Source organism: Stegodyphus dumicola, chromosome 5, assembly GCF_044657685.1.
Source record: "Stegodyphus dumicola isolate Sdum_Otavi_A_Nest chromosome 5, ASM4465768v1".
NCBI classification, from domain to species: domain Eukaryota; kingdom Metazoa; phylum Arthropoda; class Arachnida; order Araneae; family Eresidae; genus Stegodyphus; species Stegodyphus dumicola.
Window position 1 is genome coordinate 170,507,427 of NC_140772.1, and position 26,622 is coordinate 170,534,048.

Here is a 26,622-nt window from a genome sequence, read left to right on the forward strand (position 1 = left end):
GAAATACCCTGTATATTAAGTATCACTGATACAAGTATTATTCACATCAATGTACAATAAACAGTGCTTACCTGAAAATATAAGCACTGATGATGTGTTCGGCGAACAGAACTAAAAAAATGGTAGCAAAAATTCTTAAGACAAACAAACGCTATGCAGACAAGAAACTCTTTCGTCAGTCTCTCTTGATAACATTAGGTACGGTAGAATGTGAATTCATTCAACCCAGAATATCAAATAGTTCAATGATTTCGAAGAACCACATCAATAAAAACACGCTATAAACTGTTAATATTTTTAATAAAAAAGAAATAACTAAAATTGCAAGCTATTGACATAAAAGAATAATTTATTTGGAAAGGTTTACTGTAACACATAGCAATGTATCGGGGGTGGGGGAGGTCAGCGCGCAAGAATACCTCCCATTAAAGAAGAATTACGTGAGCAAGGTCAAGAAAGGTTAGGATGGGAAAGACTGAGAATTTCTTGTCGTCACATCAAACGTTTGCTGCGATGTGTGTGTGACATCCGTGCTACATTCACATTCACATCACAATGTGTCATTTCCGCGACGTTGTACCGTGGTCACAAATGTATGTGAAGAAAATGCAACATTGAGGTGTCACTGCAACGTCATAGTAACTAAATGTGCTATATGGGATATGACTACGGAAGAAATCAAAGCTTCGCTTTCTGACATTTTAGATGTTGCTGTGTCGAAGAAAGATGCAAAGAAACAAAAAGTATTATATGCATTTTTAGAACTTAATAGTGAAGCCGAAGTTGAGGAAAATTACGAGATCCTGCAGGAGAAAAAATTACGAGGTCAGCCTGTTACAGTAGATTTTGTTGGTGCGAAAAGCAGAAATAGGCCAAAAAGCAGCAAAGGAACAGGAAGAGAAAATCTTCCTGTTCCTTTGCTGCTTTTTGGCCTTTCTGCGATCTAAGGAAATTATTTGTGTCTGGCATTCCAGCGGATACTACAATTTCTGAAATTCCTGAATTTTTTCCAAAATCATTTCAGATAACTCTAAATTTATCACCTGTATATCGAAATGCTACAAGTTACATACAGTAAAAAAGATGCAGTTGAAGCTTTTGAGGCAACAAAAAGGCTGAAATATCTGAGGAAAATTACTGTTTTATATTCTTAAGCTGCTTCACGCCCAAAGAAAGGAAAGAAAAAAGGTCCTGGAAGCATAAACGAAGAAAATTTGAAAGAACTCAAAAGAAAATTCAGTTAGATACACAGCGAGATGATGAAAAAGACGCGTTATGTATTGAAGCTAAGCAGAATATACCCTGTTTACAGGAAGAAAATATACGACAGTATAAGAAACGTCGCAAACCTGCTTGTAAAAATACAAGCTTCGGAGACCAAAGTGGGTATGCAACGCACCCAGTTTGGACCTGCGCTGAAGCTTCGTTCCAAATTCTTCGGTCCTTATGAGATAACGATAAGTTCCTCCACCAGATTACGAAGCACGAAAGAGAGGACGCCATGAAGGACCCATCATAACTTCAACTTATGATGATAAGATGGAACGGTAGTGCACAAACGGAACATTCACAATCAAGACATTGATTTTTTTCTTTCACTTTTTCTTCTCGTTTTGTTTGTTTTTCTTTTTAGATCTCCTGTTTTCTACAACCAGCCGTGGACGTCCGGTGCTGCAGAATGGCCGTGGGGAGATATGCTTCGTTATATAAGTAATAATGACCACGTGCTGACCAGCAAGATCACGTGACCATTTTCGGCAGACGAAACGCGAGACGGGAATGATGATGAAGTTTGGAAAACCAAAAAGAACTCTGAATTATTTTTATGATGTGATTCCGCTTAATATGAGGCCATGGACAGACCTTCTTTCTTCTCATTTCTTTTTATGTGTTATCTTCGTGTTAATTATGTTCGCATGTTTTTTTTTTTTCATTAAATTACTATATGTCACTACCAATCAATGAATAGGACATCAATAGGACTGTTCCTATAGTTCGTAAATACAGCTACATCCTACATAGATATATGTGTGTATGTATGTGTACGCCTGTCATTGTGGAACGACGGCGGCATGTAAAAAGAGCCACCGAGTTTCGATACATATAGTCCTCCATTCGCATATTTGCACCTTAAAGCCCGAATTTCGTATTTATTTTATTTTTTATTTTATTTTTATTATTTATTTATTTCATATTTATGGCGAATTTAATGAACTTTTAGGTAACAAACTCTGCTTATTTAAAAGCTCTGTTCGGCGAAGGGTAACATTTAACTTTCAAATTTAATGTGTGTGTCACCAAATAACAGTAATTTTTAATTTGAATATTCAGATTGATTTAAATAAAAATGCACTTAATTCATGACATTTCTTGTGAGGATTTATTTATTTATTTTGACTAATAGTTATTTTGAGTTAAAGCAACTTTCCAGTCGCTCTTCTTTACACACACGCTTTTCATGCCAGAATGCAAATTAGATATCACGCGTTTATGCAGATTTAGAGAGAAAGAAGTGCTATTTAAGCGAAGGTTTCGCAAGTTGATTGCATTACAAAAGATAACTCCCCACTTACATTTGTCAGTTCAACAAAATATCTAGGAGTCATTCTAGATAAACAAACTTTAAAGATCATGTGGCATATGCTTTAAACAAAGCCAACGCTGACTTCATGTCGATCTACAGTTTAATAGCTCGAAAATCAAAATTCCATCTTAATATTAAGAGAACTTTATATCTTACGCTTATTCCCCCAATACATTTCTATGCAGGGCAGTGTTGGGCCACCGCGTCGAAATATTATTGCCGCAAGATCATCATCCTCCAAAATAAAATACTTAGAAGCCTAACAAATTCACCGTGGTTCATTTGAAAATTCCTCATGTCCAAGCTGATATAATGATGACCACGAATAACTTCTTCAGAAGTGTAAAAAATTCAGAACATCATCATATCGCCCATTTCGCAAACTATGATCCTACAACTGTGCACTCTTTCAAGCGACCTCGTACTATTCATCATAACTCTGCATAAGCATCAGGCCTTTGTTTTGAATTTTCTACATCACTTTGCAGTTTCATTTATTATGTGTTTAACTCTCATATAAATTGCAAAGAAAAGGGCTTTGCTCCCGATAAAGCGGGAATAGACTATTTGTATCTTACTTCAACCCATATTATTATTCTCAAAGCATTTTATTATTCTAGTGATAGCGCATTTATACACTTTCAAATAATTTTTAAGTCTTCATCGCAAGAATACAATTCTTGATATATAATCTACTTCCTCTATGTTTATTATGTTTCAACTTTATTTTGCATTTTCCCTTTTACATATAGCAAATAACATTTTCAAGTTTGTTTAACTTAGCTATTAATCTAAGTTACGCAAGCGGTTATTCTTCTATTTCTAGCCAAAGGCCTCAGAGCACAACGCCAAACCTAGAGGTCAAAACTCCTAGCGATTGATACCTCAAGAACCACCAGCGATGTCCGATGTTCGAAGTCCTATGCATGCTGTGAACTCAAATGTTTACTAACAAGATAAATATTGATGCTAGTGTTTTTGGCACAACTTATGGACTATGCAGAACACTCTGGCAAAGCCCCAAAGGACTTTGTTTCAAAAAATTCACCAACTCAATTTAATTTATTTTAATAATATTTTGTGCTGTAAATGTGATCTCACCCATATAGTGTGCTAAACTAACTCTTGCGCTCATTCGGTGGTTAAAGTCACGTGCATTACCCTGAACTGAAACGATTGTTACAAGATTAGTTTGGTACTTAGTATTTTTGACATAGTCTACGTAAAACACTCTGGCAAAGGCGGAAGGACTTCTTGAAAAGCTGTTACGGACTTTCACTACTTGGAATTATTACAAACAGAAATCGAAATCCTCATTTATTGCTACGCTATTGCTAATTGCTTACCTCACGAAAGAATGTTGATTGCTGACCTAATTCAAACTCATCTGCACAACTTCTTGCTTGACTTTCTCACTACGGATTGTTTGGCCTTCGGGTGTGGTGCGTAACACCTTAATTTTTATAACTACCGTGAAAGGCCTTAAGACACGTTTTGATTAATTGGCAAAATAGTTCATGCCAGCAGCAAAATGAGAATTTGTGATCCGATCCGTTGATTTTAGAGCGTGTTCTCCCTATTTGGGGCCACGTTGTTACCGTGACTAAATAGCGATTTGATTCTGTGGCGTTGAGTGCTTCTAGCCATTAAGCTTGTTTCGCCGGCTTCTACGAGCCAAAGCCTTCCTGCGTGTTTATTTTATCCTGTCAACTGTTAGGCTTGTCTAAATTACATTTTATTTTAAGTTCAACATGTTTAAGTTGAGCCAAAAGTGTCGGCTTATGTAAATCCAAGTGGGGTAAACAGTTAAATTCTTTGTGATCCTATTAACGGGCTATTTATATCCTTCTGATTTCTGACTTTGACACCCTTCTTCACTTTTCTACCTACAGTTAAAGACACGAGGATAATTCCTCTACATTCTTTCTAGAGCTCGTGAGTTTATGTTACCAAAACATACGATACTCTTTAATCTAATCAATTCTGTTTTAATTTTTTTAAACCTTAACAAAGATTTTTGCTAATTCACATGGTGCGTGATCCTTAATCCTTCTTTTCATTTCTGTAGTCTTTTACATTTTTTATCGACAAATTCTTTATCGAGGTGTTGTACTACGATTTCTGTTATTTGTGAGACTTTAGATACAATTGGCTTGCCTAGCTAGAATTCGGCTAATTATTAGTACCAAAATTCTTCAGTATTCACCATCTTTCGTCTGTCCAGTCAATTCTAATATATCTTGGGACAACATCGCTTTGAGCCCCCTTTCTTGACTTTCTCGTGATTCTTTGAGAAAGACTCGCCAGCCTTCAAAAGGAATGTTACTAGAGAAATAATATCCAGAGGGTGTTTACACATTTTAGAACGATTTCGTGGCCCTTTAATTAATGCTTAAAATATAGAGAGTATTTTTTTTAAAATGTTCGATCTGACTATAAGTCTGCATCATGATTACATGACAGAAGAGATTTTCATAAAATTTCTAAGGTCTATTAATATCCATTCATCTCTCACTTCTTTCCAGAGTCCATCTATCGTGGTGGCGCAACAGTTCATAGGTGAAACATCAGAGGACGTCGCAAGAATATGTTGAAAAGGTGTAAGGGCAATACCTGTACCCGTCTTCATTTTTTTCAAGGAATGCAGTGGTACTTTTCGAAATATGAACTTGTCTTTATGAAGTTTCACTCTTTGAAAGTCCTTGAGATAAAGAATTGTAATTTCTTCTGTACATATCGTATGTAAAACTTTCTCTTGATAGTGCGTTGAGTCGATTTTAACAGTTTGTTCACTCTTGTTATTTTAAATTTCCCATTGCAAAAGAATCGTGCGACAATCATGACAGCAAACCCCTAATAAAACTTTCTATTCATTGGCGTAGCGAAATCTGCACACTTTTTTCTCTTAGCTTTCGGTAAAAAATAGACTTTCTTTTATTGCAACGATTTAGGGAAACCCATGCTTCGTCAAGCGTCATAATGCATTTCCGTTTATCTCCAAATAAGTAGTTTTCAACTAGGGTTCTAAAATTTATTCTACAAAATCGTTAAGCCACATGTATTGACAAAAAGCTGGTGCAGATTATGTTTTTAACTCTTTCAAGTTGTAAATCTTGGTTTATTATTTTACTTATTGAAGCTACAGGTGAATTTATATATTTTGAAATTGATTTCTGTGTCGGCGGATTTTCTCTTGTTAGCAACGATTTAACTTTAGAAACAGCACTCACCCTTTTCCTGTATTCGTTTGAAGTCTTTTTTTTCTGTGTAAAAGTAATGACTGAGGTTTTGACCTTTCAAAATCATTAATGTTGCTTTACCATGTCTTTCACAAACTTTTTTTTTTTTTTTTGAATGGAATAGGAATATTTCTCTTCGGAAAGCACAAACACATATTCTTCAATCCGCAGCTTGTTTACATGGGACATTTTGAGAGAAGAATAAATTTAAAAGTAACAGACGAATTTCTCCTTTTAAATAATAAGCTGTAGCCGGAAGTTTTTGTTTTGAAATCTCTTTTTAAAATGATTTATCGAAATAATTCTAAAATTGTGTAAACACTCTCTATATGGTGGTCGCTGCAGAAGAGCATTGTTGCTTATCATCGAATTCTTCAATGAAAACAAAAGCAAATAAATGCAATCAACTAATACTTGTGCTAATATACACAACGCACCAGAAATACACTATATGGTCCTGAAACACGCTTTACGAAAATACCAGAAATACGCTTTATGGACTCTCCCCTTCCCCAAATTTTGTTTCCAGAAATACACAATATAGTTGATGTGTAAATGCAGTTGATAAAGCCTGAAGGAAAAAATCAAACTGATCTATATTTTATATTTCATATGTAATTGCTACATAATAAGATATTTTTGTGCTTTGAAGCATAAAATGCTTTAAAACAGTTCTCTTCACTCCAGGTCGTTTTGGAGCTTAATTAAAAATAGTTTTCATATGAAAGGAACTGCAGAATGAGATGAAGTATTCACTACAGCTCACTGTATAATTTCTGTTAAATCTAAACGTCTAGAATATTCGGAACAACTGATTTATTTGGAACAACTGATTTAATTAGAGTAACAAAAAGAGTAATACTTTTGATTTATTATTAAAATTCTGATGTTGCGTGGCCCCAACTTGTCAGCAACAGTAGTAGTGACTGCTATGAACTGTAAAGTACATAAACTCGTAAGAAGGGTTTAAATCCTTTTTTATTCCACTTTAGAAATCACAGTTGCGTTCACTTGACGCTCACAAACTACGCCGACCCGGCGGTTAAACAAAATAGAGAAGTACAACTAAAAATAAATGACAAGATGAATAAATAACGAAGTCACTATCTACGAGGCTCTATAATCGTAACTAACTTAACCGCGTTCTAAGATATAGCTGAGATTCAGCAAACGTACTGATTTAAGAAGTTGAAAGATTCAACGAACTGCCGAAATAGGCACACAGGCCGAAACGCGCAGTTCTTAAAATTTCTACCTAGCAACCTTCACGCTCGCGATTCAAGAAGCACACTTACAAATAGCCTAGTAATAATAGTTTTAGCGTCGCTAAGAATCATTTTCTGGATTCTCATATTGATTTTTTTCCAAAAAATATTAAAAGCTGCAATTGACGAGTATGAGCAATGCATAATAGATATATATATAACGTAAGCATACTATAAAGAAAAATGAACCCCCAACAAAAGCTGATCGACTGCTATTGAACTCTAAATAGGGGTTTATCAGAGGGAAACTGGCAATTAAAATCAATTAAAATTCCATTTAATTGATTTTAATTATTTATTTACTGCATCGATTTATTACTTATTGTAATGGTTTGGAATATTTGAATATGAATTAGCTGAATATTTAAGAAAAATATTATGACTGCGAGAATAGGAAAAAAAAACATTTTTTGAATACTTACTTTCTTATAGAATGCAGATGAATTCATTTTTACTCAACGAAAATCAAAATTTAGAAGCTAATTAATCTGTCCTGTATCGAGCACTTTAGTTCAGTGATCCGTATTAATGTGCGCTTTTTAGAAAAAAATTTAAATGCTTCAAGAATAATTAGTAAAGGGCATAATTCTCTTCTTACCCTTAAATTCTTCAATAAAAAAACTGCATTTTCAGCTATAACCAAGTGAAATAATTTTCTAAATATAATTCAAAGCATGAAAAACAAGGTACATAAACAGCTTGGAAATGGAACCAGCATTGAGATTCTCTTTAAGAAATATGGTGAAGCTTAACAAAAAGTCTACGAAAATAATTCCGTAGGATATTTTCTAACTCTTTATGATTAAATTGCACTCAATTATATTTTATAAACGACATGTAAATACTATTTAATGTATATGTGTGGATGTGTGTGTGTGTGTGTGTGTGTGTGTGTGTGTGAAGGTGTGTGTGGCTCACTAGCGGCTGAGCTGTAAAGTCGTTGAACTCTGGCAGGTCGATCCGGGGTTCGAATCCGGATCGACGGGGATGGCTGTATTGGCGTTTTCGAGGTTTTCCCCACGTGTAACGTGCATAAGAGTCAGTTTTGCTTAGAAAGTTCTCCACGAGGCACCCTTACCCTTAGGCAAATAACCGTCGAATGCTTTGCTATAATCAAACAAACCAGACCAAACAATAGATATATAAATAAGTAGCTTAAAAAACTGCTATATTTTATGTATATTTATCAAGTAGTATTTCAATATATATAATGATTAAAAGAAAGGAAAAGTCGGATCCTAACTGATTGTATATAATGTAATCCCTATGAAGGCCCTAACAATTCTTTCTCACTTAAAGTCGTAACCCAAAAAGAGAACAAATTAAACTTCAGATACGTATACAATACTGAATCTAATACAAAAAATACAAAATATAAAAATAAATTATATATGTACGAAACCTAACTAACTATTTATATTGATATTACGTTAATATACGTATGGTAATGAACATTGTATAATAAAGATATTTTATACCTTGTTCTATATTTGGTTCCTTTTATATATACCTATACATAGATATATATAATTTAAGGATTTCCATTTAAAGATTATAGTAGTAGTTAATACTACTACATATAAAACACAGAAGTGCATCAATAATGCATTTTTCAGTATTATTTAACTTCATTCTTAAGAATTTTCTGCAGTCTAGTTTGCGTTATTTTATTCATAAGTCTCAAATAAAAGCAATGATTGTTTATATGTCATTAGAAAATTAACTAAAAAGTAGCGACCACAATGTAATTGAGAAACAGTCCTTAGCCGTGAAAAGGTTGAAAGCCATTCGATTATGACTACTAACTCACATACTCAGCTACTTCGCATACATGGAACATAGCATTCGAAATGTAAAACTCAATATTTACTACAAATTCATTCGTGTAACAAATACAGTAAGACCCCGCTTAACGCTGTTTCGTTTAGCGCTGTTTCGGTTTAACGCTCTTTTATTTCAACCCGGGGATTCCACGAAATCGCTCGCAGCATACGGGGATTCCCCGAAATATTGTGCAGCGATAGGTTTCAAATACATATCCGAAAGAGTGTACTTGTATTTCTTGTTTGGTGCGGTATTGTACAGACATATTTTGAAGGGGTAAATGTGGAAGATGTCGAAGAAATAATTCAAGAAGCAGCGGCTAGTCTTTCTAATGATGAGCTCAAGGAATTAACTGAACAAGAAGAAAACAAAAATGTTGACAGCAGTGATTCAGAAGAAGAGCAAAAAGAACTTTCGATGGCGTTTGTAAAAAGGAGTTTGTCTACCATAACTGAAATAATGGATCAATTCATTGAAAATGATCCGAGTTTTGACAGGAGCTCAAAAGTAAGGCGTGGTGTAAGAAATGCTCTATCCGTTTATGAAGAACAACGCAAAAGAAAAAGGGCAAACAACATTAGATGCTTTTGTCACAAAAAGGCAGAACACTGAAAACGAAGGCTAACTAAATATGACAGATTTAGAATTTTATTTGTTTTTTTAAGAATATTCGTTTTGTTATTTATATTTTGTTTTTATTTTTGCAAGAAATAATAATGTGGTATTAATTTGGGCTTTAAGAAATAAATGTTTGGTTTTATGTTTATTAAAAAACATACTTTTTAAATTTAATACCTAACCAATTTCCTAGCTATCTTCCCCTAACCCCAATATTTACATGTAAAGATAGCCTCGTTTAGCGCTGTTTCGCATTACGCTCTACTTTGATGGAACGTATCCCCCGCGTTAAGCGGGGTCTTACTGTATCTGTCTTTCTACACCTATGGCTTTAAAAAAAGATGTTATTTATCTTACAGTTTATCGTTAAGTAATACGTTTTCATTGTACAAAATTGCATTCATTCGAAGAATTCAATTTGTATTTTCCTCTGCATAAAACTGAATGTAGAGAAGTTAGATGTTTAAACGACCCCCACATTTTCTCAAGACCACGAGCAAGATTATCCCTTCCTTTTCAGTCCCCCTGTGAAAAAAGGGGTTCTAAATTTATGACCTGACCGCATATGAGGGTATTTCCCTAAAACAAGAGTGTGCCTTTTGATGTGTTGAGATGAGAATTTTTTAACTGCTTCATTAATAATGTTGGGTGAAAAGCCCCTGTCAATAGCTATTGCTTTTAAATAATTTAGTTCTTCATCAAGTGATAGTTTGGAAGAGCAAACTTGAAGAGCACGGAAAATATGGGAATAAAATAAAGCTAACTTTTGTTTAGTCGGAAGACATGACTTAAAGCGTGGTGGAAGGCAAACCGATGAAGGTTTACGGTAAACCGTAATACTGAAGTTGGATGTGTTGCGTGTGACCAGAATGTCGAGAAACGGAAAAGAATTGCAAGTCTTAAGTCCAGAAGTGAACTGAATAGCAGGATCAATGGAATTCATTGTTGAAAAAACTTTATTTAAATCATCTTTATTACCATATTACCTTCTTTATTACCTTCCTGTTTGAAGGTAAAACCTGTTAACTGGCACAGCTCCCGCTTTCATTTTACCACTCTGCAATACTCCCTACATCGTATGATGTTACTTAATAGACTATATACTTAAGTTACAATAACACGTAGAACAAGTATTAATTTAGAAGTCAAATAACAAAAGTCATCCGACTAAACAAAAGTTATCTTCATTTTATTCCTATATTTTCCGTGCTCTTCAAGTTTGCTCCTCCAAACTATCCCTTGATGAAGAACTAAATTATTTAAAAGCAATAGCTATTGACAGGGGCTTTTCACCCAACATTATTAATCAAGCAGTTAAAAAATTCTCATCTCCACACATCAAAAGGCACACTCTTGTTTTAGGAGATTATAAAAATTCTTTTGTCATTCCCTTCTTTCCATCAAGTAGCTATAAAGTTGCACGTATTTTGCAGAAATTTAACTTTAGAGTCGTTTATTCTCCCATCAATAAAATGCCGAGTTCCATAATCAAGGACCCCATTCCGGATATGAATTCCTGGGGTATTTACAGGATCCCTTGCCAGTGTTGTTTAATTTACATTGGCCAAACTAAGAGAGCCTTAAAATTTTGCTTTAAGGAACATGAGGCATATGTTAGAAAAAAAGGAAACACAGAAGTGCCCAACATTGTTGGTCCGAAAATCACACTTTCAATTTTTCTGCTGCCAAAATTATTCAAAAAACATCCTCCATTGGTAAACTGGATTTTCTAGAGGCATTTCACATTAAAAATCTTTCTGTTCTAGTTAACGACCCTAATTCCAATCCATCTTTGCCTTCAGCCTTTAAAGAAATTATGTTTTAGTTCTGGTTTCATGAACAGATGGCGCCAGTAGCTTATCTCTTGTCCAGACTTTCTTATCTTACCTAATCTAATCATTATATCTTATCTCGTTCATTTGCGCTTTTGAAGCTGAGGATGATGGTTCGGTAAAACCATCGAAACTAGTCCTGTGTAAATTTGAAAATATAACGCTGATTTTTGTTGTTTGACTTCTAAATTAATTTAAAAGTTGTTTAAATGGTATTAAGCCTAACGAAGATGCCATTTCTTTTTACAGTTGAAACTCTTAGTAGAATAGTGAATTAAAAGTTTCTGCGCCAACTTTCAGTGTCTTTTCGAGCGGGACCAATAGTACACTTTCAATTTTGTGCACCTAAAAATCTATCTTCCTGCCCGCTAACCTAATTTCTTGTTTTAGCGTAGAAATACTAATTTTAATTGCAAAAAATTTTTTTACAATTAATTTACGGAAGAAAAGACTAAGGTGGCTTAAATGTTTATATTCTTAACAAAATTTGCTGTAGAAGCACAGAGGTTATATGACAGCAATGAAAATACATTCAGTAGTTTACAATCAAAATTCTCAACTAACAAGCTGCTAAAACATTTTCAGTGAAGTATTTTAAAAGTACTGCGATTATATGATACTTAATTCGAAAACTATGTTTTTAGGAAACTAATTTTGAAAGCAAAGGAAGAAATATATGATAATTTTTATCGTAATTGCCTAATTTCCTTTCGTTATTATGTTTTATGGAAAAAGTATGCCACCTTTTATTTTATTTTATTTTATTTTATTTTATTTTATTTTTTTTTGTGTGTGTGTGTGTGTGTGTGTGTGTGTGTGAAATGCTAGAACACGATACGGCTTTGGTGTGATTTTGAGAATTGTCTCCAAGACTAAAATGAAGCGTTTCCATCCGATATCTCACATGTGCCAAAACCCGTGTGTATATCGTATATTAGGATCAGACCATTTTTTTTTTCAGATGTGATTAGTTTCAACTAATCACATCTGAAAAAAAATGGTCTGATCCTAATATACGATATACGATATACGAATATACGATCCTAATATACGATATACGAATATACGATCCTAATATACGATTGCCATGTATTAAACCTTTGGCTTTAAATAGTCCACTGGTTATTAAGTGATTCACTTATAACCAATAAGCACTTACATCAATATACGGCACTTATATGCTGTTTATTGATATAATTGCCAAGATTTGACACTTATATCAAACAACAGTTAATTGCATTCCTTCTTTAATGTTAATCTCAAAGCAGAAGAAAAAAATAAATACATTGCAGATAATACTGAGCTACTATTTATAAGGGATGATTTGCTCTAAGGAATCTGCTATCATTTTAATTCCATCCCTCGCCGTTACACTAAATTGATAAGAGTACCAACAGATATATAATTTTAAAAAATTCAATAATAATTGATACCTTCATTTATTTTCACACTTTTAATATTTTAAATAGAACAAAGCAGATTATAGCTGTCATAAATGATTCTAATCAAATAATTTTGTCAACCAATAATCTCTACACTCTTCTTACAACAAGAACAGGGGGGAAAAATCAGATCCAAACATTAATAATTTTTTATATTTAATAGAATAGAGATAGTTTAGTAGAAATAAAAGTGTTTATCAATATTTTTTATTATTAACAATGTATTCAAATAAAAACTGATTTATTGGAGGAAATAATAATATTTATAAATATTAATTTTCCACTAATAAAAAGGCTTACCTACAGAATCTTTCCATGAATCCATATTTCCAAGGAGGAGGTAAAGTTTGAATTTTAGCATGATGATAAATAAGACCTGTCACTTTATCCCTGTATCCACCTAAATAACTTTTCTTCGGTATGCGAACGATAAGAAATATATTTTTCCTTTCATTTTCATTTTCACCTGTAATATTTGAAGCATTGTCTAATGATATATCGTCCTCTTTGAAAATTGTGCTAGCAACAGACACACTTCCTTTGCTACTTACAGTTTGAGCCTCATTTTCTGCAAAATAGTTTAGAAATAACAAATCTCAGTAACAAATTATGACAATACTTAAGAACATTACAAACATGCAATAAACAAGAAGTTAGATAGTATAATTTACGAAATTATATATACCTTGAAACATTTAACTTTCAGTTTGTTTACCGTTAATTACTATTTACAGGAATTATGTTACCATAGCAACATTTTTGATTACGATTATAACAAATTTTGCAAAACTGTATTAAGAAATTAAACATTTTTATGAATGTCCAAAATTTAGCGTAAAAGTAACCGTAGCCTGACGACGTGAAAGTAAGTTTGCTTTTATCTCTAATTTAAAATTATATAGTGGCACTTTCCTCCTTCTATCAGATTTTTATAATAGCAGATAAAGATCACTAAACTGATATTTTAAAAGCATAAAGTAACACGTAAAAATCACGAATATTTACCTTAACTAACACATCAGATATCTTTCATAAGAACACATAGTTGTTATATGAGAATAAAAACAATCTGGGATTTTTTAAATGCAGTGTAATTTATCTAATTAAATGAAGAAATCGCATTTTGCAGTGCATGAATTCAGTACGTCACAAGTTTAAAATTTTAAAAAAGAATCTATAAAAATGGTATAGAACGCACTTAAGAGGATATCAGTCAAATGTAAACTCAATGGGATCTAAAAAATCTAAAAATTTTTAATCTTTGAAATTTCGGACGAATCAGAAATGACAAACAATAATTATTTGAAATACAAATTTAATAAGGATGACAAAAAATTGTGAGTTCCTTTTGTATTTAAGAAAATTAACTCTGAGCGATATTTAAAAACCACATTCACTGTTTAAAATTCCATGCGAAACATTAAAAAAATTGTTAAATCAATTTTATTTTATAGCTATTCACGAAAGATCGTCATCAACGAACTGGGCCATCCATGAAATTATTCGAACCTCCCTGGCGTCCCTAATCAAGGCCTACGAACAAAGGTCTTGAACACTGCTAAAGTTAAAATATAGAATATATAAATTAAATAAAAGATAATTTATGTAATTATAATTTATGAAGTCTGACGGCTGGAAAATTATTTGAAAATGGAAGAAACAAATTATAAGTTGATCGAATTTGGCAACGGGCTTTGTTTTTATTTATCATGGTTGCGCTCGTTTTTCTTAAGATATTCTGTGTGAGAACTGTCAACCATTTCAATTGAAAATGACATTTATTTGTTTGAAATTCGATAAATATTCTTAAGCGAAAGATTTTAAGATCAGTTATTTTGTTATATGTAATCTTCTAAGGTAATAAGATCAGGTCTTCTAATATTTTGATGTGTGTTATTTTGGAATGCTTTAATTTACAGTTTAAAATTACACATATAATCTTATTATATGAGTATACTACGAAGCCGTGGAAATACTCATAAACCATATAATTCTAGTTTAAAATTCTGATATGCTGTTTTTCTTTTGTGTAATTTCATGAAGTTACTTGGTAACAGTGCCGTAATTGGTGTAATATTTTTTTTATTGAAGTTATAATGAAATAAACCAAAATTTTGAGAAATCATATGTATTTAAGAGCTTAAATGTGTTATCCATATATTCTTTTGTTTTTCTTTCATTTCTTTTGTAAGGCATCTTATGTTATTTGTCAAACACTGTCCATTTTTTTTTTTTATTTGGAAAGAAAGTTTTTCTTTCTTCCTGAAATAATATGCTAGCACAAAGTCACACATGGTTTTTTTGTTTATTTTTAGTCATCGTAGAATTTGACATACTGATGCTGTAAGTACTTGGGCACTAAATTTTCAAAGAAAATGTTATGCGAAAACCTTTGCATCCTAAGTTACATAGTTTATGCGCCTTACGATCTCAACTAAATTACCAATGAGCATGAAATTTTGTACCTTATTTGTAGTAAATGTAATTATATAAAACTTTGCACTTCAAGATCAAATGCTCCACCAGCAGCTAAGCAGTAAAGCCCCTGAACACTGGTAGTTCAATCCAAGGCTCGAATCCCAGGAACAGGTTGCCTGCCTGGATGTTTTCATGGTTTTCCCCATGTGTAACATGTTAATATGAGCCAGTTTCCTTAGAAAGACTTTTTCCTTTCCGTGCAGTGCCTTAGGATGGAACACATAAGTAATAATAATAAAAATAAAGCTCAAAATGATTTGAGAGTAAAAGCAGTTTTTAAGTTTTAACATTTGCTTTTTCTGTTTTGAAGAAAATTATTATTTTTGTTATGTGTTTGTTAATTAATATTGATACACAGTAGTACTAGATACGTGTTGAAAAGAATTTAGAAATATGGAAATTAATGCTGAATGTGTCATTTATGGACTTCTAGGTCCACTGAAGTTATTAGGCTTTTTTTAAAATTCTGGTAAGCATTGTTTCAAATTGTACGAGGACATGCTTTATCTTACTTCATATTTTATTAAAAAATATGCAATTGTATTTGAATCCAGGGCTGTGAAGTCAGTAGGGAAACTAACTGACTCCGGTTTTGACTCTTGGAATTTTTAAGATTCCTTCATATATATGTAAACATATACACATGTGTTGCAGTGTTTTTTTTTAATATAAAAGAAGTAATAGATACTACAGAGAAAAAAAAGGATGGCATAACAGATTATTTATATTAATTAGCATTTATTATGAAATGGAAAAACTGGCATTAGTAATTTCTATGAAACAGTATAGCTTCGGCAGAATCTTTTTTAATAAAGGACCGTACATCTAATTTGATAAACTTCAGAGCTGAAAATAGTCTTTACACACTAACTTCAGTGGGAGAACTGTTACAGTTAGGGCTACTTTTTAAAACTTTTTAGGATAGTTTTGTATAAGTTCTAAAAGAGATGTCTTGCAAGAGCAATCATATTTCTCTATTTCTTTAAGGGCTATGTGGAAATCTTGTTTGTATTTTATCATTTTTATATCTAAAGTCTCATGTTTCTTTATTTTCATTCACTTTGCTTTATCCTTTTCAATATTATCCAAGTATTTCTCAAAATCTAATTCATCAATGCAAGAGGATGATAGAGACTCAGTTGCAATGTCTGCAGTCTAACTGTGTTGATTTGAATATTCCAGTTGTTCTGAGAAAAATTTCATTCTTAGTTCATAGATGGCTTTCTTTGGCTTTTTAATTTGTTCATCCAACAAAATTTGGTGTCTGGATCTACATATATTGAACCCAGCAAGATCTCATTGTCTAGCAAACTAGTTTCTCTTTTCTTCATTGAGGAAATGATTCCTTCTGCAAAAAGCCATCCTATTTTAGAGAGAAGAAACATCACATTTTTCCATTCTTGCAGAAATAAGCCTCCTGTTAATTTTTCATATTGTAGCTTTCCTGTGGCTGTATACGGTGTAGAAAGAAGAGTTGGTAAAAATATATATGACTTTTGGCAAAAATTTGCGATTTCTGGCGGTGCATAGATACCGAGTTTGTGCCATTCTTTGACTTGTTATTTTGGCTTTGTATAGTGGCTAGTTTTGCGCCAAAAATCGCCACTACACAAAGCCAAAATAACACGTCAAAGAATTGCACAAACTCAGTATCCATGTACACATCGACCTATTTTCACTTAAAAAAGCATCGGAGAATTGCACAAACTTGGCATTGCACACTCTCTTTGTCCATGTACACATCGATCTGTTTTCATTTAAAAAGTCAAAGCAGCAGCCAGTTCTTTACTAGAGCCAAACAAAAAATATATAATCTCAATAAACTACATTTTAAATCAAACGATGAAATAACATGAAAAAGGAAATTCCTTATAGCATCTAACCACCACACAAAAGAAATATCCACTTACCTTATTTAAATATTTCTGTGTCTTCAGTCAAACAAAATTCCTTAACAGCATCCAAGAACTTCCTAAACTAGAATTATCTGAACTAGAATCTATATTCTGGCATCGTCACATAAATTCACAAAAATAAGAATAAAAATTATCCTCCGTAGTGCCTGTATCTTCCGACGTTCGACCAGACACATTTCCTTCGTACAAACAGGTCACTTATAATGACTGCTAAGTAAACCATCATTTACACACCAGTCAATTAATGCTTTTTTATCCTTTCATTCCAAATCGTACAGAAACTTCAAATTGATCTTAACCACATTCAGCGATTTTATCTTGTAAACCACATGTATCTTCTTCTGTGAGGTTTCTTCCTTGTGCTACAAAATGTACGCTGATTGGATCTAAATTTCACTGGTATACGTCCAACGTTATTTAATTTCTTTTCATCTGTCACATGAAATTTGTGTTTTTTTTATGTTAATGAGGAGGGGCTTGGTCTTTTTGTCTTTGATACGGATCATTCGTTTCCCATTCATATTTATTTTATTCGTATTTCATCCCAAAATATTCAGAAAATATTTTTAATTTAAATAAAACTTTACACGATTTCTATTTTTAATTACAGCAAAGTATATTTACATTAAATTTAAACCACAGGAAATAATTTATAAAATCACAATACTAGCTTGGGGAGCAAGTGTGTTGAGGTCAGAGAAAAGTCTCTGGAAAAGAAAGACCTTTTTACTGGTCAGGTGCATGTATTGTTTAGTAATAAAATAACTCTGTGATTTCAAAACCCCTTATCTATATCCGGGTAAAAATAAACATTCCTATTTGAGAAGCAAGCAAATGCCACTGTGAAGAGCAGGGGTTTCAAGGAGCGACCACCGAACCTCTAGTGGTGCAGTGGTCGTGCCCTGAAACCACAAAGCAAATGCCATACATATAGAGGGTTTTTTTATATATGCAGTTTAAATATTGCTATTTTTTATTGTTTATGATAGAAATCATGATGTGCGATAAATAACTTTTGAAATTTAAAGTTGTTTATGTTAATAAAAGGAAGTTATTTTGTCTCATTGAAAACGAATTTTAAAAGGCATCCGATTTGAAGTACTAAGGCCTAAAACATGTATGATTCTGCAGTCATTTTGTGTTATTTAGAGGTAAAAGATCAGTAATCAATTGATTTTCACTCAAAAATTTCGGAAGGAAGAAAAGAAAAAATTCAAAAATTGGTGGTTTCAGGGAGCGGCCAACGCGCGTCAAAGAGTTAATAATATTCTGCTGGAAGTTTTTAATACATAATTTGTGGCTCAAAAGAGCAGATTTCAAACTCATATATACTTGTATGGTGACTTATATATACTTGTATGGTGACTTATATATACTTGTATGGTGACTTGTCTTGGCTACATTCTGTCAAAACAACTAGATTTGTCTAGAAGGGTGTTAATTATAAAACCATGTGAATGAACCATATTTGGTAATCTTTCATTTATTGGAGAAGGAAAATACTGTACGATTCACATCTATTTTCTTTATTTCATAAATAAATCAGTCTGATTAAAAAAAAAAAAAGAGCATTTATTTTTAAAGCACTAAAAGACTATTACTACAGCATGCTTCTGTAATATTTGCTTTATCAGTGAAAGTGAATTAATTGAGGATTAGAGATTGCAAAAGGAAAATTCGTATCTCAAAAGGAATACATAAAATAAGTAAGCACATGCACTCATTTAGGAAATCTTATGAACAGTTTAAAAATGTAGTTAACCAAGTACATGCATTTAAGATACTTAATGAAGATCTTATGACCTGAGTATAATGACAGTGAAGAGGAAATACCTGATATACTAAAGAATGATGATCAGTTTCAACTAATTGGAACTTACTTAAGACGGATCCATTTCCAGTTCGAGTTATTGAATTCATTTTCATGCAAAATAGCAGAGTTACAGTAGGAAATGCTGTATATGACTGGTTTGAGATTAAAGCAATTGTAAAATTATGATGACATTTTTGGAGGTATTCAGCAATCTGATATAGCTTCAATCTCTCGGAAGTCAGTTGTTCCATCAGCCTGATCATTTAACACCAGCAACAAATTTATCACAATTGTTTTCTCTAATAGAACTTACAGAGAAGATGCAACAGCAGAGGTATACACCTTTCACTGATTTTATGAATGCTCTGCAGATTGGAGAACTCAAAGCTAAACGTAATTCTGAATTAATAAAGAGAGTGATTATAGAAGATGATAACTTTTCAATAGAAAAAAAAATTAAGAATTTATTTAACAAATGATCAAGTATTTAAACATATACAAAGAGTACTGAATCAGTTTAAAAATAAATAAATAAAGCATAAGCTCAAGCTGAGTTTCTGGATGTCACACATAATACTGATAATGTGAATTTAGATGATGAACCATCCAAACACATCTTATGAAATTTAGATGGTACTGATATTCATGAGTATGGCAAGGAAGTTAGAAACTTTGAAAGGAGCTAAAAAATGCTGTGATTTAAAGTAGATGTTAGCAAAGGACTGACAAGTGGAACTGTTAGATTCATAACCGAAATTAATTACCACACTTTCAATGAGATCGTGTGTATAAGATTGACTGAGCTGTCAGTTTATGTAGACTTTGGTGAAGTCAATTCATACATTATTAATCTCAAATTTAAAAAAAAAAAAAAAAAAAAAAAGTTAAACATTGTTATAATACCTTTGAAAGAAGATTGCTTTCTGCAGTTTTATCATGGGCTCATAAACACTGGATGCAAGTTGCAGTATAGATTATATAATAATTTATCTAGGAAAAGAAGTAGAACGTCAAGCATATGTTGCTATTTGGAAGGACTTCTTTTGTTTACTTGAATTTCTTTTGTAAGGCATATTAAATTAGTATTAATGTATTAAACCTGAGTAGCTGGACAGCACAAAGCTAAATGTAAAAAACTGTAACAATGATATGATAGCAGAAATGGAAAGCATACAAGCATTCCATCTAAGCAAATGTAAGATCAAATGCAACAATAATATGATGGCAGAAATGGAAAGCATACAAGCATTCCATCGAAGCAAATGTAAGATTATATGCATGTTTTTTTTTTTTTAACTCTTAAGTGATGCACATAAATTTTAATGAATAACAAAATAATAGTGAAATTGGCGGTATATGGATACCAAGTTTGTACAGTTCTTTGACTTGTTATTTTGGCTTGTGTAATGGTGAATTTGTGCCAAAAATCGACGCTACACAAAGCCAAAATAACAAAGAATTGCTCGAACTCGGTATCCATGTACACATCGACCTATTTTCACTTAAAAAAACATCCCAGAATTGCACAAAAATGGCATTGCGCACTTCCCTGACTTTATCCATGTACACATCGACTTATTTTCACTTAAAAAAATATCAAAGAATTGCACAAACTAGGCATTGTGCACTCCCTTGACTTTGTCCATGTACACATCAAACTATATTCACTTAAAAAGCCAAAGGAGCAGCCAACAAAAAATATATATAACCTAAAAAAATTACATTTTAAATCAAACAATGAATTAACATAAAAAAAGGAAATTCATCTTTGCGCTACACAAAGGAAATAGCCACTTGCCTTATTTACAAATTAACACGTCTTCAGTCAAACACAATTCCTTAACAGAATCCAAAAACTTCCTAATATTATCTGAACTAGGATCTGTAAAAAATCTTATAGTTCAATGAAAACAAGAAAATAATTCTCTTTTTTTAAAAAAGGAATCTTGTAATAAAATTGCAATATAAAAAATATAAGCCATTATCTATACACATTTTGTGCTAATTTATCAATTTTTTTTAAAAAAATTTCAAATTATATATATATTTTTTATGTAAGAATTTAAACTAGAGCAGTAGGAAAATTATTGCTTGATAAAATTTCACATGTTTCCAAGATACTTTTTTTGATAAGAATTCCTGAAATATGTTTGGTACCTGCTTTACCAAGTACACTTGCCCAAATTCTGCAGTATATCAAAAAGTTTGTAAATTAACTGAATGGAAACATTCTAGTATTTTCGCTAAGTCTTGGTGCTATTACAGTGGGAATGTTCAAAGCATATCAGAACAGTTGTTAAATGTAATTAATTGTAATAGCTAATTATTTATGTATTATTATGAAAGGTGCAGCACTAATTTTTATCGATATTATAAATGAATTTATCAAAGATTATTATTTTCTTTCCGTTAAACTGTAAGATAATTTTTTCTTCTTTTTTAGTTTAGTATTTATTTTATCTATCTTAAATAAAAGTGTGTTTTATGAAATTAAAAGAAAAATTTTATTTATATAGTAAGGGGACAAGAAATAAGTATTTCTTAAAGAAGTCCTAGCTATTGTTTCTTTTAATATTCTTTTTTTTTAGCCTTTTTTTGCAGTTTTATTTTTTTAGGCAAGCTGGAGACAACTGATTCTATAATAAGGGTGCCTGTTACATAATTAATTTTTTTTTTTTTTAAATCTTCATAATGAGGAAAATTGAGTAAAGGCATTTGAAATAATTAGGAAATTTTTTCATCTTTATTTTATTCAAGTAGTTACTGCAAATATGTATTAGTTGCAAATAAACTATGCTTTTCAAGATTTTAAGTAATATATTATTTTTTACATAGGTTGAAAATTCAAGTTTGCAGGAATGTCACTTCGACAAGCTTTCAAATCTAAATTTCGATCAGAGAAACCTGAAATTGATATGATGGCTACACCTACTATTTTACAGACATTCCCATCAGAGGAACGTCTTTTAGAAGAAGTTCCAGATGAGGTAGGCTTAACATCTACATTAATTCTCTAATTGCTAAAGATTTTTAGATTTGGCCATGAAATTATATATTTACATAATATCTATCAAATTAATTTATTTAATGATTTATCTTAGGAATACTTTTTAGTATTATGATTCTAAGTAATTTATATACCAGAGATTCTTAAGCAACAGGGAATTCTCCCCTAGATTGGAATTTCACAGTTTTGGGGAGGGGATGGAGATGTGGTCAGCCCTTATTTACTTGTTAAGTATTTAATTTTAGTTTATGAATATATTTTTAAAAAATTAAGTTTTGGTGTTTACAAATATTTTCTATACTTTTTGTTGTGTAAGTTATAAAGCATGTTGGAAAATAATTCAAATCTAAATAAATATATACAGTACAAAGTCCGTAATCCAGACGTCCATTATCCGGAATGATTTATAATCTGGACCTCAAAGCCACAAACTACTTTTTTTTTTTTTTTTTTTTTTGGTATGCTTTACGCGTGCCCGTAATGCGTTTACGCATGCGCGTTTAATGTACAACGGACGATATAAGCTAGGCTGAAATTATCTTTACTGATTCTGAGGCATTTCAGTTAATGTTGCAGATTGTGCTGTTCCTTAATCTTCTAATTGGATGCGGCTTATTATTTTTTGCAGACTGTTAGAGCAATTTTATAAAAATTAAGCTTGAACTTTCGATTATGTCAAAAAGAGTTTTCAATTGTGGAGCTGCTAAAGGATCTACAAAGCGAAAGCATGTTTCGATGTCCATCAAACAAAAAGTGGAAATGCTGCAAAAAATGGATAAAGACATAGACGTCTCAAAATTATGCGAGGAGTGTGACATTGGAAAGTTAATTCAAAAAGAAAAAGGAACTTTTTGAATTTTTTGTGGATTCCGACACCCCACTTGCAATGAATAACAACAACAAAAAAAAAAAAAGGTTCGTTATGCTAAAAATGACGATCATTACAAAGTGATGATTGAATGGGTCAGACAGCATCGCAGCGAGGGCGTGCCATTGATGGGTCCAATGCTAATGGCTCAAGCCAAAATATTTCATGAAGAAATGAACTTAAACACTGAGTGCACATATTCGACAGGTTGGTTAACCAAATTTAAAAATCGCCATGGTATAAGACAAAAATTTCAAGTGAAAAAGCTTTAGCTGATACTGAAGCTGCTGAACAATTTGCAGATGAATTCATTACTAGTGAACAATTATCTCCAGAACAAATTTACAACACTGATGAAACTGGTCTTTTCTGGCAATATGTACCACAGAATATCTTGGCAACCTCTACAGAAAAGGCTCCAACTGGTGTCAAAGATGCCAAAACGAGACTAACAATTTTAGTGTGTGCAAATGCTGCAGGAATGCACAAGTGCAAACTTTTCATAATCGGAAAACATACACGACCTCGAGCATTTAAAGGAATAACGATTTTCCCCGTTATATATCGCCCAAATAAAAGAGCATGGATGACACAAGGCTTGATAAATGATTGGTTTGAAAATCATTTTATTCCCGAGGCTCGGCGACATTTGGATTCGGTTGGTTTACCTGATGACTCAAAAATAGTCCTGATTGTTCATAACTGTTCGGCGCATACTTCACTTAAAATTTTAGTGAAAGATAATATATCCGTATTATTCTTCTCTTCAATTTGTATGTCTGTCATTCAGCCTATGGATATTGTTGGAAAATATGACCTATTGTAACCCTTTTCTGCATCATCTCTCCTCCTTAAAATATTTATAATTTTTATATAAGGTTTAGTTCTTATTTTAAAGGGATATAATAGTTATTTCTACTTCGTTTTTCACTGCCACTGTTTGTATTAAGAACGGACTGTTCCATCCTAATTAAGATGCAAAAACGAAGCTTGATGTTACGTCATCTGGAAAGCAGAGTCGTGCCATTAGCTGATTGGTTGCCGTGAGATGACATCATGTCTACTTCAGGTATAAGTATCTCACGTCGCTCTGGCTCATCCCTTCTGGTTCCTGTTTCTTTGCTCCGTGGTGTGCCGTTCCAGCCCCCATTAGAAGATGATATTGAGATTCGTGCCATCCAGTGATAAGTGCCGTGGTTCCAGTCCGCAAGATGACTTTTTCTAGATTCTCAAAAGAGGCTACGATGTGAGCGACTGCCGTGGCTAGTATCCTGTTTTCATGAAGTCGGCATCTTCAACACAAGTGTTTTTCCAGAATTAGCGGCAATGATTTTCCAAGCTGTGATTTCTCATGTGTAACTACAGTGAGCGGCGTTTTGCCGGTTTAAGTGCTCTCAATTATTTAATTTAATTTTTCAGGTGCCTTCTTGACCACGAAGCATGAACTTATTGATAGTGAAGCAAATTTCATTATAACCGCGTAGTTTCTGTTTAGTGATATGTTTTTCGCATATTGAATGCCAGTATTTGGAAATCAGGTAAAAATATTTACTGTGTCTTTAATAGTGTAACATTCTTTGAAGGAAAAAAACCTTGGGGTTAATGGATGATGAATTAGGTGTAATTTTTGATAATGATTATGTTATACTCTTTAAGTTTCTGATATTGATTAAATTTATTCATTGTGTTTTTGTTTTTATATATTGTTAATAAATTGGTTAAGTTTAAAATTTTTGTCTTCAATGTCTGCACAGTACTTAACCTGAGGGAGCTTCTATTGCTAATTTTGCTAAAAGTTTAATTTTACAACTTTGCTTTTGCATCAGATATGATAATAGTGCAGGCAGCGCCGGATTTACCATTTTTCCTAGGTGGGACAAAAACTTAAAACTGCCGCCCTCACCTATTTTCGTTTAAGTTTCTCTAACAAATTTCAATTTTTTTAATAAACATAGAAATAGGTAGGGTTTGAGAAAAATGTAAAATCCATTTTATGGAAAGAAATTCTTTATGTGCCATTTTTTGTGATGAAAGAAATATACATAAAAAATTGTTTAGTTTCTTTACTTACGGCAAAGCATAAGAGGGCTATCTGGCTAAGACGAGAGATGCCTTCGCTGAGGGTAGTTGATAAGAGTAATTGGCTTGTATGCAAATTACACATGAGTGAAACGACGGAAATGCCCATGGAGCCAGCAAATTCGCTGGGACTCTAACCCCTGACCGAACTACCAGTGTTCAGAGCTTACCACTCAGCCGCTGGAGGCCCGACATACATGTCAAAGGTTACACAGGTAAAAACCGTACAAACCCTCCTAATGCAGCTGTATCTCTGGTGCAATGAAATTATCAAATTTACATTTTCCCTGAAATAGGCATTTTTTCAATATTTGCAGCAATAATTACTCATACTGATAAATGATATTAATAGAAAACGATTCAATACAAAACACTAAAATAGTTCAGCACAGTACAAAAATGGGAATCGCACATTATTAAATAATTAAAAATTTCATCTACACAAATATAAGCAAATTACAAATCACTAATGAAATGGATTGAATAATTTTATACCAATTTCTCTATACTAACAGTAAGTTTAACCTAGCACGTTAAAATTCACAATAACGCCTTTATGTAAACTACTCAAGAACTTTATTATAGTCCTCACACAGCTCGATAACATAATAAAGATTTACATATTCGCACTATTTTTGCACTGTAATAATCAAATTTACATATAAATTCTCTGAAATATGCAATTTTGAAATATTTGCAACAATAACTAGCCAAACTAATGGAAAATCATTTAGTACTAAATACTAAAGCAGTTCAGCATAGTACAAAAAATAGGAATGACACTTTACTAATTAATATCTGAAACAAATATATACAAGTTACAAATCACGAATGCAATGGATTCAGTAATTAACACACCAATTTCTAGAAATTAACAGTGATTTTAACCTAGCACTTTAAAATTTCATTTCCTTAATCATATTTTTTACCAAATTTCATTTCCTTAATCATCTTCATAATGCCTTTATGTAGACTACTCAAGAACTCTACTATCGTCCTCGCACAACCCGATAACAGTATAAATATTTACATATTCACAAAAAAGAAAGAGCTCTTGGTTTGTATGTTATAGCAAAGTACCCGAAGGCTATCTGCCTCAGCCAACTTGTTCGCCTGCGATTGAACCTAGCGTACAGCGGTTTTCAATTCGGTCACTAGTAGGAGCAAATTTTCAAGATAAACTGGCTCGTATTTACGTTACATATGAGGAAAAGCCACGAAAACTGTCATGCAAACAAATCATTCTCTTTTAAACTTCAGTCAAATTACCAATGTTTAATGACTTTACCGCTTGATCGCTCGTGAACGCACAGCTCTTGAAATTAGTCTTATGAGATGCTGAGTGTTGAACAATATATTAAAGAAGAAAGAAGGTACAATATTAGTAAAGCAAAAGTGTGCTGAATATAGTTTTACATATCTGGTAAATGAATTATATTTATCTCTATGCAGTAATGAAACATATCACAAAAATATGAAGGAAGAGGAAAATGTAATCAAAATATTAGGAGCATTTGCTATTATTTCCGGTATGGCTGAAAATTTTTATAAAAATTGTAAATGAGCTATACAATTAATCACGTTAACTTGTATTATAAATAGTGACAGTTAGAGATATTATTAGCATAACTCAGCGTCATCTCTCTTTAAAAATAAT

At 32.4% G+C, this 26,622-nt stretch overlaps 1 protein-coding gene across 1 annotated transcript in view; it reads left to right on the plus strand.

Annotated features, from left to right (window-relative positions):
• The first annotated feature begins 14,350 nt into the window (after positions 1–14,350).
• LOC118205556 (GRAM domain-containing protein 4-like) overlaps positions 14,351–26,622 on the plus strand; it is a 124,217-nt gene continuing 111,945 nt past the window's right edge. The window contains exons 1-2 of the mRNA XM_085817375.1: positions 14,351–14,661; positions 21,847–21,998. Coding sequence (XP_085673501.1) covers positions 21,870–21,998 — 129 coding nt within the window. The 5' untranslated portion in view covers positions 14,351–14,661; positions 21,847–21,869. The remainder of the gene's footprint in view (positions 14,662–21,846; positions 21,999–26,622) is intronic.